The sequence below is a fragment of the Quercus suber genome, unplaced genomic scaffold (genome assembly GCF_002906115.3).
Source record: "Quercus suber isolate HL8 unplaced genomic scaffold, Cork oak 2.0 scaffold_278, whole genome shotgun sequence".
NCBI lineage: Eukaryota > Viridiplantae > Streptophyta > Magnoliopsida > Fagales > Fagaceae > Quercus > Quercus suber.
This window is the reverse complement of record NW_027069734.1, coordinates 543527-559561: the sequence shown is the minus strand read 5'-3', so window position 1 is coordinate 559561 and position 16035 is coordinate 543527. Positions and strand designations below refer to the sequence as shown.

General features: G+C 33.1%; 1 protein-coding gene across 1 annotated transcript; it reads right to left on the bottom strand.

The window, feature by feature from the left end:
* Positions 1-5046: 5046 nt before the first annotated feature.
* LOC111989285 (probable calcium-binding protein CML13) lies at positions 5047-5853 on the bottom strand. The gene has a single exon (XM_024021069.2). It carries the CDS (start codon positions 5820-5822, stop codon positions 5379-5381), a length of 444 nt encoding a protein of 147 aa, XP_023876837.1. The 5' UTR covers positions 5823-5853; the 3' UTR covers positions 5047-5378.
* Between the last annotated feature and the right edge of the window lie 10182 nt (positions 5854-16035).

The window sequence follows — 16035 nt, the reverse complement described above, 5'->3', positions numbered from 1 at the left end:
ATTGACTAAAACGAACAAGATTAACTAAATAAATGTTGTAGGACCAACCTTAATGGCCTTTGACTAGCAGCACAAACTATGGACAATAAAATTGGTATGGGCCTCCATGTCTAAACCATAAGATGCCTCTAATTGGGCTTGTAAGACAACAAGGATTGTGAAGTCTATTGGCTCTTTATTGGACACTCCCATGTGAAACTCCCCCAGTTGGAAAAGACTTGCTTGCAAGTCTAGTTGCTATCTTCACCATGGAACAAAGAGAGTTCAGCTATAATGAAAGTTGTTGAAACTCCATAGTAGTCAAGCAAATCAGCATTAGGCTTGAGTTTAGCGTACGTGCCTCGATCTATTGGATGCCCAATCATTCTTTTCCATCCCTTTATTTTCAACAATACATGCGGAACTGGCATGCTTCTTACCAATCTTTTTTACTTGTGATAAACCTTGCTGAACGAATTTTGATTTGTAACTTGTTTGCCATAGTACATTACATGAAGCCAATGTCACAAACAAATCAGTATATTCATCCATTGATCCTAGATTTCGTTTCCCTTTCAATTCTTCACTTATCTTTTCAAGACAAAGACCATTCATCTCCATTAATGGGACAACATCAATATAAAGTTTATCATTAGGAAATAAATATTTTTCAACCCAAGAAAATCAACATAAGGATTTTGCTCCTCAAGTGATAATGTTAAAACAATGAATCTTTCTTTTGTAAAATCAACAGCTTTTTGTATTTGACCAAAGAAAGACTCATCATCATCTTCCAAAACTTGTTTTCACAATTCATATTCCTCATCAGGGTACTTGTCATAGATTTGTGGAGAATTACAATCCATGGTAACGTATTGTTTAGAGTATATCTCACCACATTCAAATATGTTTTGAATACAACAATCCATTGACCTCACAATAGTAGATGAATAGAGTATTCTGGAATGACAAAGATAACTTGGATAAATCCACAAGAAAGACTTGCTCTAATACCAATTTGATACCAAAACAAGGGTGGAAGAAAAGACAAAAATAGAACTCACACGCTAATACAACAAGCTCACCACCAAGGGAAAAAAACCAATGGGATACAAAAAATTTCACCACCCAAAAAAATTAGCAAGGATAAAACGTTGAACACACTCACCACTTAACGAACTACCTAAAGAGATACAAATATAACACAAATAATTCTAAAATAATCACTCTCATAATCTGATCTCTTAGTCTAGCCAACTAACTATATATAGTGCTTAGAACACCTCTCAAAGCATGGGGATATTATATGGATGTATGATTTCCAAGATATGAAATAAGGATGAAAATAAAAATATGGTATTTCCCACAAAACCTTATTTCAAGATTTACTATATGTACTGAAGAATCATATTTCAAGAATGACTATATATATATATATAGATAAAATAGTGAGAGAAGTAGAGGTGAGATTCAAACTACAGATGTAAAACACTATAAAAGATATTATTACTACTAAGCTATTACTTGAATTTCATGGGTCATTATTTCTAAACTATGAAATAAGTAGTAAAAATTTTCTATTGCTCCCATTTTTCTTCCTTAAATCAAGTGTTTTGTAAATCAATTGGTACTTCCTAATCTTTTCAACAAAGATGTCCAATGTTCAAATCTCACTTCTTCCAACAATGAATTATCAAGAGAAGAAAAAAAAACTAAAAAAAAAAAAAAAAAAAAAAAAAAAAACAATTGTTTGAATTCAATGGAGCTTTTGTTTTTTTTTTTGTTTTTTTTGTTTTTTTTTTTAACCATGAACCATCAATGCTTGGGTACATTTTTCCCCAAATAATGATAACCTACATTACCATCTGTGACGCTAGAGCATTGATAACCTATTTTACTATCCGTGACGTTTAATTTTACAAATACAAGATTCATTCTCATAATCTTGAGTACATTTGTTGTTGCTCATTACTTAGAGCATTGGCATCAGAAATGCTAAACACCAAATACTAAAAACCATACCTCATGAGATGTGCCAAATGTCAAAAAACATTGGCACATGCTATAATGATGTTTTATTTTTAGAAAGGCAAGACTTTTTATTTTATTTTATTTACAAGATAGAATTCTGTTTTAACATAATCTAATAAGTGTATATGTGTGTGAAGCTCCCTCCTGGACACTTTAATTATGACCCTTACTCCCCACACTCCATAAGTATAATCATCGCACTAAGGGTGTACGGTAATTAGAAAGGCAAGATTAAATGTGCTAAAAATTTAGGTATTATCTTATTACTTTCTTTCTCTTCTATTAATAAGGAGAGAATTAAAAAAGAAAAAAAAAAGAAAAAAAAAGAATATTTAAATAAAGTGGTAAGAGAATAGAAGATGTGATGTAGACCACTGCACACCCTTAATGCGATGGTCACTCTACAAGTATAAATGCTTGTAGGGTGTGAGGAGCAAGGCCATGATTCAAGTCTCCAGGAAGGAGTTTTACACACATATACACTTAAATTAGGCTAGAGTAGAATTTCTATTTTGTATTAAAAAAAAAAAAAAAAAGATGTGATGTAAAGTGTATAATAAAGTGGTGTATTTAAATAGATAAATTAACTTTTTAATGTTACACACATATACACTTATATTAGGTTATAATAGAATTTTTATTTTGTACCAAAAAAAAAAAAAAAAAAAAAAAGATGTGAGGTTAAAGTATATAATAAAATGGTGTATATAAATTAACTTTTTAATGTGTCAAAATAGCTTTTTTTTTTTTCTTTTTTTTAGCACGGATGCTAATGCTCAACACCTGTCTTTTTCCAAAATTCCCTATTTAAAGAGTGAGCCACGAATATGAAATATCCACATTTATTCTATGTCCACATCAAAGACTAGTGAACTGTTTCTGGATTACTCATATGCTATATGCATGCCATTAATCCATAATTGGGATCACTTTGTTAAAGCCAGGACGCGTAATTGTTCCTTTTACTAAGCTAAATAAGATTTGTGGACTACAACTATGTCTTTCACTTCGTCTTCAATTTTACTGCATAAAGGATGGGTTCGATCTTTCAACCACAGTCCACGGATTAAAGTTTAAACCGCTGAACCTTTCCATGAAAATCCTCAAAGCAAAACCATCATGAAATGTAGGACAAATCTACAGATCAGGCTACATAACTAATTCTAACAAGTCAGATTTAGTGTGCGTTTGACATGATTAATTTTACCAACTTATTTTACTAATCAGCTTATTTTTACTATTATTTATGGGTCCCACTGCACTTTTTGATACTATTCATGAGTCCTACTATACTATTTCAGATAACTTTTACATTTATCTACAGTACTTTCAACAAAAAATTTTCAGTTTCAACAAAATAAGCATATCCCAAACAGATCTTTAGTGTATTACTAAGGTCTGCCATTGCCCAATAGACTCTGTTTGATCTATCCATGGATATCACTGAACAATTTATAATTATTTTTTTAGAATGTGTAACACCAAGAGATTATGCGAGTCTACATATGCAATCAGACAATCAAAATGAAACAATGTACTTGGTCCCCATTCAGGACTAAAATTCCATGGCCAAAGGAGAATCACCACTCAGACAAGTATGGATATTGGGGGTGGGAAGCTTCATCCAACCTTCCAAGGTTTACTTGCAAAAGAAGCCAGCTTGTTTCATGGTCTAATACTTATCAATATTGTAGATCATATTACTTAATTAGAGAATTTTACAATTTTCCAAATTTCAACTTAAACACAAGTTTCGACAGCTCCTAGTCAATGAATATGTATAGCTAGCTCATAAAATTTGAAGATGCTTAAGATACCTCTCAAATTCTGAAGATGCTTAAGACGCCTCTCAAGGAGGCTCTGCTTCACAAGTTACTGACAGCTCCTAGTCAATGAATATGTATAACTAGCTAATAAAATTTGAAGATGCTTAAGATACCTCTCAAATTCTGAAGATGCTTAATAAGCACACCTCTCAAGAAGCCTTTGCTTCCCATCCTAGTAGAAATGCCTCAAATCAAGATGACCCTAACCACCATGCAGACCAAGAAAAATTCGCTGCCTACCTAAAAAGATGCATCTATTACAATTCTGTCAATACCCAATACATAATTAGCAACATAGGATGGTTCTTAGCTTCTGGAAAGGGAAACAAATGGAAAAGGGAATATCCTCAGATCTGGAAAGAGAATCAATTAAACTTTATATTCATGATGGTAAGTCTTATAAATGTTGCTGGATTAAAAATGCATAACAAATATTTTCTTCCCTTCACACTTTTTTTCACATACAAGACTACCCTGTTATTCCAAATGCAACAACTTCTACACACAGGTAGCCAACATTGTTTCTTTTTTGCATCAAACAGATGAATTTTTCTTTTAGATGTGGGTTATGCATAAGGTAAAGGAAGCTTGAAAGCTGAAGAGATTAAGCCAATCACTTTCATCTCTAGTTCATTTTTCTAATTGGTAAGTTGCACACCCAATGGATTTTGAATCCACGACCTCACCCTCCATCCCATTATTATGGGAGGAGGAAGAACCAGTTGAGTTATAGCTCATTGCTACTACAATCTCTAGTTCATCCAATATGCATGCATGTTACTTTCAGCATGTAGAAGTTCCATTCATTAATCACCACTTGTTGCACAAGAAGCATCCCATGCCCAACATTGTAGCATATCTAAAGTATTAAACATTTTGCCTCTCTCCTCAAAGAATTTTCATGAGGTTAACAAAGAACTGAGTCTTCACTTGTGATCTACCTATCTCAGTTGTATTCAAGATCAAAACCAATCAAAAAGAGAGAGAGGACAGTTAATCCCACGACATGTTTTGTACAAATTATAAGGAGACTTATTAAAAAGCATGACTTCAAATTTTCACACAACTGATATATTTCTCATAATCACATTTATTTTTTATTTTTAGAAAATTTGAGGAGAAACAAAGAAAAGAGCTGCCCATGGTCCTATGAATTCGTCAAAACAAAGATACCCAACCAAAAAAAAAAAAAAAAACAGGTCTCCAAATCTCATCATAAACACAATTACTGAATTCATCAAAGCACACAACATTGTCAATTCTCATACGACAAAATTAAACCAAACAAAATTCCAGAATAAGAACCAGAGAAATCCCAATTACCCTGAAGACCATACACATTATAAACATCACAACCACCCCCCAAATTAATAAAAAGAAAAACACATTAGCAATTTAGCATTACTTCAACAATTCCCAAAACACACACACACACACACACACACAAATTAAAATAAAACAAAATATCCAAACAAACCCTAATTCCAAAACATCAACAAACATAACGAGAAACACAAACCCCGAATCGACACAGCCACGTCGTCACTTGGCGACCATCCTAGCGATGAAGTCCTCGTATCGGATCCTACCATCCGACCCGACCTCGACCTCCCGGATCCACTCATCGAACTCGGATGGCTCGAGCTTCTCCCCAATGCTGGTGAGAATGTGTCGGAGCTCCGAAACGGAGACGTAGCCGGTGGAGTCCTTGTCGAGGACCTTGAAGGCATCGCGGAGCTGGCGATCGAAGGGCTCGGCCTTCATGTGCTTGGCCATGAGGTCCAGGAACCGAGGGAAGTCGAATGGGGCGGTGAGGTTCTCTCCGGCGATGATCGATTTCAGTTGGGCTTGGGTCGGGTTTCCCCCGAGAGATCTCATCAGGATTCCTAGCTCCGACGGGGCGATCCGACCGTCTCCGTCGGTGTCGAAGAGCGTGAAAGCTTCTTTCATTGATGAAACTTGGTCATCGCTCAGATCCTTGCCCATTGTTTTCCGGGTCGGGTCTGTTTTCGAGTTTGGGAGCTTGTCTCTCTCTCTGGCTCGCTCACTGTCGGAGATGGAAATATGTTGGTAGTGGAGCACGTTTTCTGTTGATTTTGTGTCTCTGCCTTTGGAAACGGACACTTGGGGTTGGGGCCGCTTTTGTTTATTCGAAAACGGTGTCGTTTCCGCCATTGTGATTTTCTTTACTTCTTTTTATTTTATTTTTTACTTGTGAAACATGGGGCAGTAAATGAAACAACTGTGATTTTTTTTTTTTTTTTTAGAAACAACAAACTGTTAGTTCAGTTTGATAAAAAATATAACTCGTTCATGTTTGTTTATAAACAATACAAACTTAGATTTAGGCTGGATATCCGGTGTGTGTGGAACAAAGGGACTACACATGTCCAAAAAAATAGTTTGATACTTGAAAAAGTCTAAATACTCTTATTTCTCACCCAAAAAAAAAAAAGTCAAATTTGAATCTTAGTTTTAGGATTATATAAACATGCTCACAAAAATAAGACTTAATAAAAATAAATAAAAACAAGTTGAGCATAAGATGGTAGATGGATTTGGTAATAATCTTTATATGGATTCAAAAAATAAAATTATATCTTATTAATTTTTACATTAATTGGGAGTTAGGACCACTCATTCAAACCAAATGGAGTTTATAATATGTTTGAAATTGACTTGATAATGTATCTAGGTTATATCTCTAGTTTAAGAACTTGATATTTAGATTGAGTTTAAGATTGGTAATGAGTTTATGCTCGGTTTCACTAATGAATTAAACTGTGTCAAATTGAACTCAAACTTTTAGAATTTTTGACAAGAATGTTGTATGTAGGCTTGGGTCAAGCTTGAGTCGAGCTTAAACATTTTGCTTTTATTGTTGAGTCGAGTTTAAACATTTTACTTTTATTGTTGAGCCGAGCTTGAACATTCAATACTTGGAAAAACTTGACTCGTTTAATGCCCTAATGAAATAGAATAATATCAATTTATTTTTATATCTATAGTTTTTTTATTTACAATTATAAATTTACCTAATTTATTTTATATATATATATGGGCAAAAATAGGACATGCTAACTTTTTACCTCACACAATTAATTTATAGAGATGGGATGTCAATCAACCTTTGTTACCCTCGGATTGCTTAAATTATGTTCCTCGGGATTGGTCTGAGGTACAGATTTACACTTGTTCTTAGATTACAATGGTGTTACTTTCTTTTTCTCTTTCTTCAAATGTTTCATCCCCTCTTCTTAGAGGCCTCTCTTTCTTATACAGTCACCCAAGTCGTATCTTGGCCTTTCATTTGTAGGGCTAGGGTTCATTTCTTTTGATACTTGTCCCATCAGGGTCTTACTAGAAAGTTTTTATACCAAGCAGTAAGTTGTGATGACACTATTTATGGGTCATTTTTTCATTAATGCAGCCAGCTAAGTGGGTTCAGAGTATTGAATGCGGAGGTGATGAATGCTTTATTTGTATTCTTCCCTTTCTTGGTCAGAGACCAGCTTTCCCTCTCTTTCTCGGTTCGTGTTTGATGGTCTTCAGCATTGGACTTCGGCCCTTCCGAGGATGCGTTAGTATCCTCAGGGTCCTCAGGCATTCTAGTTTCCTTGGGCTTGTGATTGTGTTGTCGTATTTGCCTCAAGAATTCTTTGATAGTATTTTTTGATGTGTGTTCTTCTGGCGTTGATTTCTTTTTGTTTACTCCTATCCTCGGCTTCTCATACTCCCACACACATACACACACACACATATATATATGAGGGAAATTAAGTGTATTCTAACCCATTTTTAGAATAGAATCGTTCTATCATAATAATTTTTTTTTTTAAAAAAAAAAAAAATTGAAACTTGTGCTAGCATGTTGTCGAGAGACTTTTTTTAAAACGGAAAACGTGTTAGGCCCAAACCAATAACTCTATATGCTTGAGGGCAACCTTTAAGGGCCGATCACTCACTAAACGATGCTTATCAATAAACAGAGACATGCTATGCACAGCCCACAGTTAGGCCCAACTTTAGACAACACAAGACGTTCATGCAAAAAAACCAGAACAAAATTGAGCTCATTCAAAAGAAAAATAATAAGCCCGATGTTAATTTCCTTCACTCTACAGCAAAAGTGGGTGATTAAACTATTTATACATACTATATAGTATCCACTTCTAACTTTTTCTGCTTGTAGATTTCGTGTACAGAGCTAATTGTCAGGTAAAATTAATAAATTCGGAATTTCAAAGAGCTTCTTCAGTGTAAAAATAATAAGTTTAGGGAAGCAAATGGAGGAAAGCAAAAATCAAAACATTCAAACTTCAAAGTTTTCCTAGCTGCTGGAAATTATTCTTTATTCTTTAACAACATCTTCAGTCTTCACAGTGGCCAAACAGTCAACATCAAACACAAATCATCATCTCATGGCCGATCCTTTTACTAGGTAGGCGAGTTCTGAGCTGTCCCTCATTATTTGTTTAGGTACTAATTTATCAAGTGTGGCCAAGGTTGCTTTTTTTTGGTTATCTGTGTGGCATTGGAGTCTTAATTAGGCAGGTGAATCAAACTACCTAGAACGAATCTGAGCCCGGCTGTGGCCCATCTTGCTGCAGGCTTAACCAACTACTTTTCACCTCCTCACATGTAAAGTTGCAAACTAATCTAATTTCTTTTACCAAAACATATTTCTAACTCGAATATAAACTTCAATGAAAAATTTACCATGTTCCCAAAAAAACAAGTTGTCTGTGACTAAATTTCGTTACTAAAGATTAACAAAATTTATTGTATCACAATAAAAAGAAAAAAATAATAATTACACTAAGATTTAAGGAGTAAAAAATAAGCTAAGTATATAAATAGATCAATTTATCTTCTCTTTTTTTAATTATTAAACCGGCACAATTAAGAATAAGCAATTTGCATACTTTACCAAATGATATATTCTTGCAAGAATTTTTCAAGAATTGACATTTAAAAATAAGCTAAGTATATAAATAGATCAATTACACTAAGATTTAAGGAGTAAAAAATAAGCTAAGTATATAAATAGATCAATTTATCTTCTCTTTTTTTAATTATTAAACCGGCACAATTAAGAATAAGCAATTTGCGTACTTTACCAAATGATATATTCTTGCAAGAAATTTTCAAGAATTGACATTTAAAAAGAAATGTGAATAATATTAAACTTAGGCATCATATCATATGCATCTAATTGTGAATATTTTTAAGTATACTCGTGTGCAAGGAACATGCTAGTTATAAGAATGTTGGGAACATATCATACGATTAAATTTTATGTTTCTAGAATTGATGGTAATTAGCTATGGAATTGTTAGAACATATATGATGAACAAAATTATTGATGATAATTTTATAGCTTGGTTAGCCTATTTATGTTTGTAGGGAAAATAGGTGTTGTGAATAATTTGTTTAAGTAAGATTAAAGAAGAGAAAAATCAACATAGAAATTTTATATGATTTGGTAATATGCCTATGTGATTACATTTATGAAGCAAGCAATTAAGGTTGGCTAGAGGTCGGTCTAGGTTGGTTTTGGACTCAACTCGAAATTGACTCGCTTAGGTCAAGTGGAAGAAGATGAGACTCGCAACTAACCGCCAATCACCATGGGTCGAATTGGATCAAACTCTAGAAAATGATCGGTAGGTTCAGTTGAAACCACGAAGGGTGACGGTGGGCTAAGGAAAGAAAAACTTGGTTGGGTCTAAGCTAGAGAGTGTCAAAGATCGCCGAATCTAAGCTGAAGTCACCAAATCTAAGCATATTTGAGAAAAATATCACCAAATAAGCCAAACGTCACCAAATCTTAGTAGATCTAAGAAAAATATAGCCAAGTTTGAGTAGAGGAGGGTTGATCGTTGCCAAATCTAAGTGGAAGGGGGCTGTTTAAAGTGGTGGTCAGTCGCGTCGAGTGGCTCAGGTTTTAAAGGAGAAAACTTGCCACTTGACCCGCTAGATTCAGGTTCTAAAGTCTAAAACTGCTGCCAACCGCCAAAGTTGTCGGATTGGGCGGAAAACGAGTCAGTCCGGGTGGGTTGGTCGGTTTGGTTAAGTGTTCGGGTTACTTGGACACCCTTACAAGTGGCTATCAATCCACTAAATGAGAAATGATGGTACATCAATGCTTATATATATAACATAACCCTACCCAATATGAATCCCCAAAATACCCTTGACTTTACCATACTGTATCACTCCATTCCACTTTACTACACACATAAGGCCATAGGATTGGTTGGCCCAAAAAATATATGTCAATTCCAACAATAAGTAAAGCTCAAACGATTAGTTTCCACCTTAACCTGAAGAGGTTTGTCTAGAACATCATAAATAGCATGATTAGCACTAATCTTCCAATTTCTTTTACTTTTTATATTTTTGGTCAAAATGCAAAATGACCCTATAGGGCATACTATCAGTTTTGTATTAGATCCCTAGGATTTAAGAATTGTCCAAATTGACCCCTCCATCTTAATTTCGTTAACTATAACCAACAAAAAAATGGTCATATGCACGTGGTTCACACATGATCACTCTACTTAAAAAATAATTTAAAAAGCAATGCGCACATAGCACAGGACCATTTCTTGCCAATTATAGTAATTAACGAAATTGAGATAGAGAGATCAATTTGGATAATTCTTAAACGTTGGGATAAATAATACAAATTTGATAGCTAAGGAGGTTAGTTTACAATTTACCTCAACCCCAAAGGGCCTTTTAGCATTTTGCTTTTTTTTTTTTTTTTTTTTTTTTTTTTTTTTTTTTTTTTTTTTTTTTTTAGATTTTTTGAATTTTTTTTAATTTTATTATCATTATATGGTATCTATATATATTATTAAAAATTTTGGTTAAAGAATTCATATGGCCCCCTCTGAAACTGATACTAAAAAAATTAAAATATTATTCTAACCCAAAAACACAAAAATTAATTAAATGGTCGTCTAACCAAAATAGCTTTTGAACACCCATTAGTTTTCCCAATAAAGTTTTTCTCATCGTGATTAGATCACCTGTATTAATTTATTTTCCTCTACACTCCAGATTTTGGGAATTTGCTTGTCTGTCACACTTTAAATTGGACCTTTGCATAATTATTTAATTTAATCAATTTGGGTAATTGATTAAAATTAATCAGGGTGAATTTCAACCTAACACATACCAATATCATCTTTGATTTTTATCCCAATTCTTCATGATTTATGTTCAAGTAACATTGGGTTAATTTAAAACTACACGTAGATTGACACAAGATTTCACAATTTTTTTTTTTACAATCATTGAGTTAATATATTATAATTACTATACGGTAAAAATGTTGTAAGTGATGAGGCAATATGAATGTAATGTTATATCAATCACAACTTACTAACTTGTCAAATTTTGAATATATATATATATATATGACAAAATTTAGATACAATACCTTAAGTGTTGTTCCTTAGATTCTTCTCTTAAAATTCAGTTATGTGGCTACTTAATTAAAAAATACACTTCCATCCCATGAGAAAAAATCCACATAATAGAATCTTAAAAGGAGAATTTAAGGATCGGCACCTAAGTACTGTATTTAAGTCTTGCCCATATATATATATATATATATAATCCTATCTGTGTTATTATAATGAGAGATGCTACGTCTACAACAATTTTACAATATTTTACAACAAATCACAGGTGTTTAATTGTTATTGGTTCAAATTTGAAATTAACACTAAGATTACTTTTTTTCCCTAATAATAACAACTAGTAACAACCTGCCACTTAAAATTTGTTGTAAAAATGTTGTAGACATATCATTTCTCTATTATAATAGGTTGAGAAATAAATGTATCATACTATAATAAATGCTATGAAACTTCATAGCATTTATTATAGTACGTTGCATTTATTTCTCAACCTATTATAATAACACAGACAGAGTTTCATAGCATTTATTATAGTACGTTACATTTATTTCTCAATCTATTATAATAACACAGACAGGGTCGCTTGTTTTGTTTTACCTTAGATTTCCTATGGTAATGTCAGCATTTTACATTTATTTTGTTATACCTTAGATTTCTTATGGTAATGGTAGCATTATGCATTTAGGGGGTGTTTGGTTCACTGTGATATTACATTACACTATAATATTACGTTATTGTAATTTTACATTAATGTAATCTTAATACAGGAATACAACATTACATTGTTTATGAAGGTGATGAGATTAAGATGATGTGATATATTTTGTATTTTAAATTATGGTAATGTTAGAAAAAAAATAAAGTAAATCAAAAACATTAATGTCATATCATTGTAATGTGCATCATATTAAAGGCATATTACGTCAAACCAAATGCTCACTTATAGTGAAGAGTGGAGTAAGCTTCATGATTGAGGCAATGACAAAGCCTACCCTATTGCAGACTGATCGCAAAGATCTTTAGTTACTACATAGCCCCTAAGCATAGACTATAATTATTTGTCAATAAAGAGAAAGGAAAAAGGATGTCAGGGTTTTCATCAAGGTTATAACTTATAACTACCCAAAGTCAAGCCAATCTTTTTGGCCTTTTGAACTCTAGCTAGTGGGCAGATCTTACGTTTGGATGTTCATGCTTTGTTCATCCAATTGTTATTTAGATTAAGGTTGGAATTGATCTTTGATATAACAACTCGTTGAAAGATGAGTATACTCCTCCATCCTACACACACTAAGCAATTACATGTAAAAATATCTTAAATTTATAGTCCGTTTGTTTTGAAGTAAAATATTTTTAGGTGCTTAGTATGATATATAAAATTTTTGAAGTAAATCACCAAAACCTATATCTCAACCACTAAACCAACTGGTGTCAGAGGTTTCGTGATTGGACCATTGGAACAGTGGCTGCGATGAGCGGATCACCAATGACAGTCGCTTGAACGATGTCTCTGGTAATTGAACCATTGACACCAGTTGTCAAAACGGCGTCTTCAGTTACCGGATCGCCAGAATGGTTGCTTTGATGAATGGACCACCAGTGACCATCACCAAAGCGATGTCTCCGGTGATCAGACTGTTGACACTGGTTGTCAAAATGGTGGTTTGATTGTCGATTATCGCCATCAAAATGGCATCTCAGATTACCAAGCTGTTAGGACTGGTCATCAGAATGATGTCTCCGACCATCAGACCACCAACAATAGCAGCTCTGGCACTGAACCATTAGCACCAACTGCCCAACCTACCAAAACCAATGATTTAGCCACCAGATGGTGGGAGAGGAAGACATTGTGTGTTTTTGTAAAATGTTTTACCAATTTTTAAAGGATTTTACAATCAACAAAATTATTTTATAAGTTTGACTACATTTTACATGCATACAAAAACCTGAAAACGGGAAACATTTTCTAAAAAATATTTTACTTCAAAACAAATGGGGTGGTAGTCTCAAAATGTCAACTATAAAACTCAAAATCAAGACCTCATGAATTAATAAAGTTTAATAAACCACTATTTAGACCATGACTGATGACTTGTATTGACACTCTATTTCTTGCACTTGTATTGGCCCATTGGGGTGCATGGCAAGAAAACATAATTAAAGAGAAAATACATATTATTTTAGTAGTAAAAATCAAACAATTATGTCCAAAGTCTTGTAGTTTGATTGACACTTCCTGATGTTTCTAATGGANAAAATTAATCAGGGTGAATTTCAACCTTACACATACCAATATCATCTTTGATTTTTATCCCAATTCTTCATGATTTATGTTCAAGTAACATTGGGTTAATTTAAAACTACACGTAGATTGACACAAGATTTCACAATTTTTTTTTTTACAATCATTGAGTTAATATATTATAATTACTATACGGTAAAAATGTTGTAAGTGATGAGGCAATATGAATGTAATGTTATATCAATCACAACTTACTAACTTGTCAAATTTTGAATATATATATATATATATGACAAAATTTAGATACAATACCTTAAGTGTTGTTCCTTAGATTCTTCTCTTAAAATTCAGTTATGTGGCTACTTAATTAAAAAATACACTTCCATCCCATGAGAAAAAATCCACATAATAGAATCTTAAAAGGAGAATTTAAGGATCGGCACCTAAGTACTGTATTTAAGTCTTGCCCATATATATATATATATATATATATCCTATCTGTGTTATTATAATGAGAGATGCTACGTCTACAACAATTTTACAATATTTTACAACAAATCACAGGTGTTTAATTGTTATTGGTTCAAATTTGAAATTAACACTAAGATTACTTTTTTTCCCTAATAATAACAACTAGTAACAACCTGCCACTTAAAATTTGTTGTAAAAATGTTGTAGACATATCATTTCTCTATTATAATAGGTTGAGAAATAAATGTATCATACTATAATAAATGCTATGAAACTTCATAGCATTTATTATAGTACGTTGCATTTATTTCTCAACCTATTATAATAACACAGACAGAGTTTCATAGCATTTATTATAGTACGTTACATTTATTTCTCAATCTATTATAATAACACAGACAGGGTCGCTTGTTTTGTTTTACCTTAGATTTCCTATGGTAATGTCAGCATTTTACATTTATTTTGTTATACCTTAGATTTCTTATGGTAATGGTAGCATTATGCATTTAGGGGGTGTTTGGTTCACTGTGATATTACATTACACTATAATATTACGTTATTGTAATTTTACATTAATGTAATCTTAATACAGGAATACAACATTACATTGTTTATGAAGGTGATGAGATTAAGATGATGTGATATATTTTGTATTTTAAATTATGGTAATGTTAGAAAAAAAATAAAGTAAATCAAAAACATTAATGTCATATCATTGTAATGTGCATCATATTAAAGGCATATTACGTCAAACCAAATGCTCACTTATAGTGAAGAGTGGAGTAAGCTTCATGATTGAGGCAATGACAAAGCCTACCCTATTGCAGACTGATCGCAAAGATCTTTAGTTACTACATAGCCCCTAAGCATAGACTATAATTATTTGTCAATAAAGAGAAAGGAAAAAGGATGTCAGGGTTTTCATCAAGGTTATAACTTATAACTACCCAAAGTCAAGCCAATCTTTTTGGCCTTTTGAACTCTAGCTAGTGGGCAGATCTTACGTTTGGATGTTCATGCTTTGTTCATCCAATTGTTATTTAGATTAAGGTTGGAATTGATCTTTGATATAACAACTCGTTGAAAGATGAGTATACTCCTCCATCCTACACACACTAAGCAATTACATGTAAAAATATCTTAAATTTATAGTCCGTTTGTTTTGAAGTAAAATATTTTTAGGTGCTTAGTATGATATATAAAATTTTTGAAGTAAATCACCAAAACCTATATCTCAACCACTAAACCAACTGGTGTCAGAGGTTTCGTGATTGGACCATTGGAACAGTGGCTGCGATGAGCGGATCACCAATGACAGTCGCTTGAACGATGTCTCTGGTAATTGAACCATTGACACCAGTTGTCAAAACGGCGTCTTCAGTTACCGGATCGCCAGAATGGTTGCTTTGATGAATGGACCACCAGTGACCATCACCAAAGCGATGTCTCCGGTGATCAGACTGTTGACACTGGTTGTCAAAATGGTGGTTTGATTGTCGATTATCGCCATCAAAATGGCATCTCAGATTACCAAGCTGTTAGGACTGGTCATCAGAATGATGTCTCCGACCATCAGACCACCAACAATAGCAGCTCTGGCACTGAACCATTAGCACCAACTGCCCAACCTACCAAAACCAATGATTTAGCCACCAGATGGTGGGAGAGGAAGACATTGTGTGTTTTTGTAAAATGTTTTACCAATTTTTAAAGGATTTTACAATCAACAAAATTATTTTATAAGTTTGACTACATTTTACATGCATACAAAAACCTGAAAACGGGAAACATTTTCTAAAAAATATTTTACTTCAAAACAAATGGGGTGGTAGTCTCAAAATGTCAACTATAAAACTCAAAATCAAGACCTCATGAATTAATAAAGTTTAATAAACCACTATTTAGACCATGACTGATGACTTGTATTGACACTCTATTTCTTGCACTTGTATTGGCCCATTGGGGTGCATGGCAAGAAAACATAATTAAAGAGAAAATACATATTATTTTAGTAGTAAAAATCAAACAATTATGTCCAAAGTCTTGTAGT

Excerpts from the sequence above, each read along its gene's own strand:
- LOC111989285 (XM_024021069.2), bottom strand. The coding sequence starts at position 5,822 with ATGGGCAAGGATCTGAGCGATGACCAAGTTTCATCAATGAAAGAAGCT.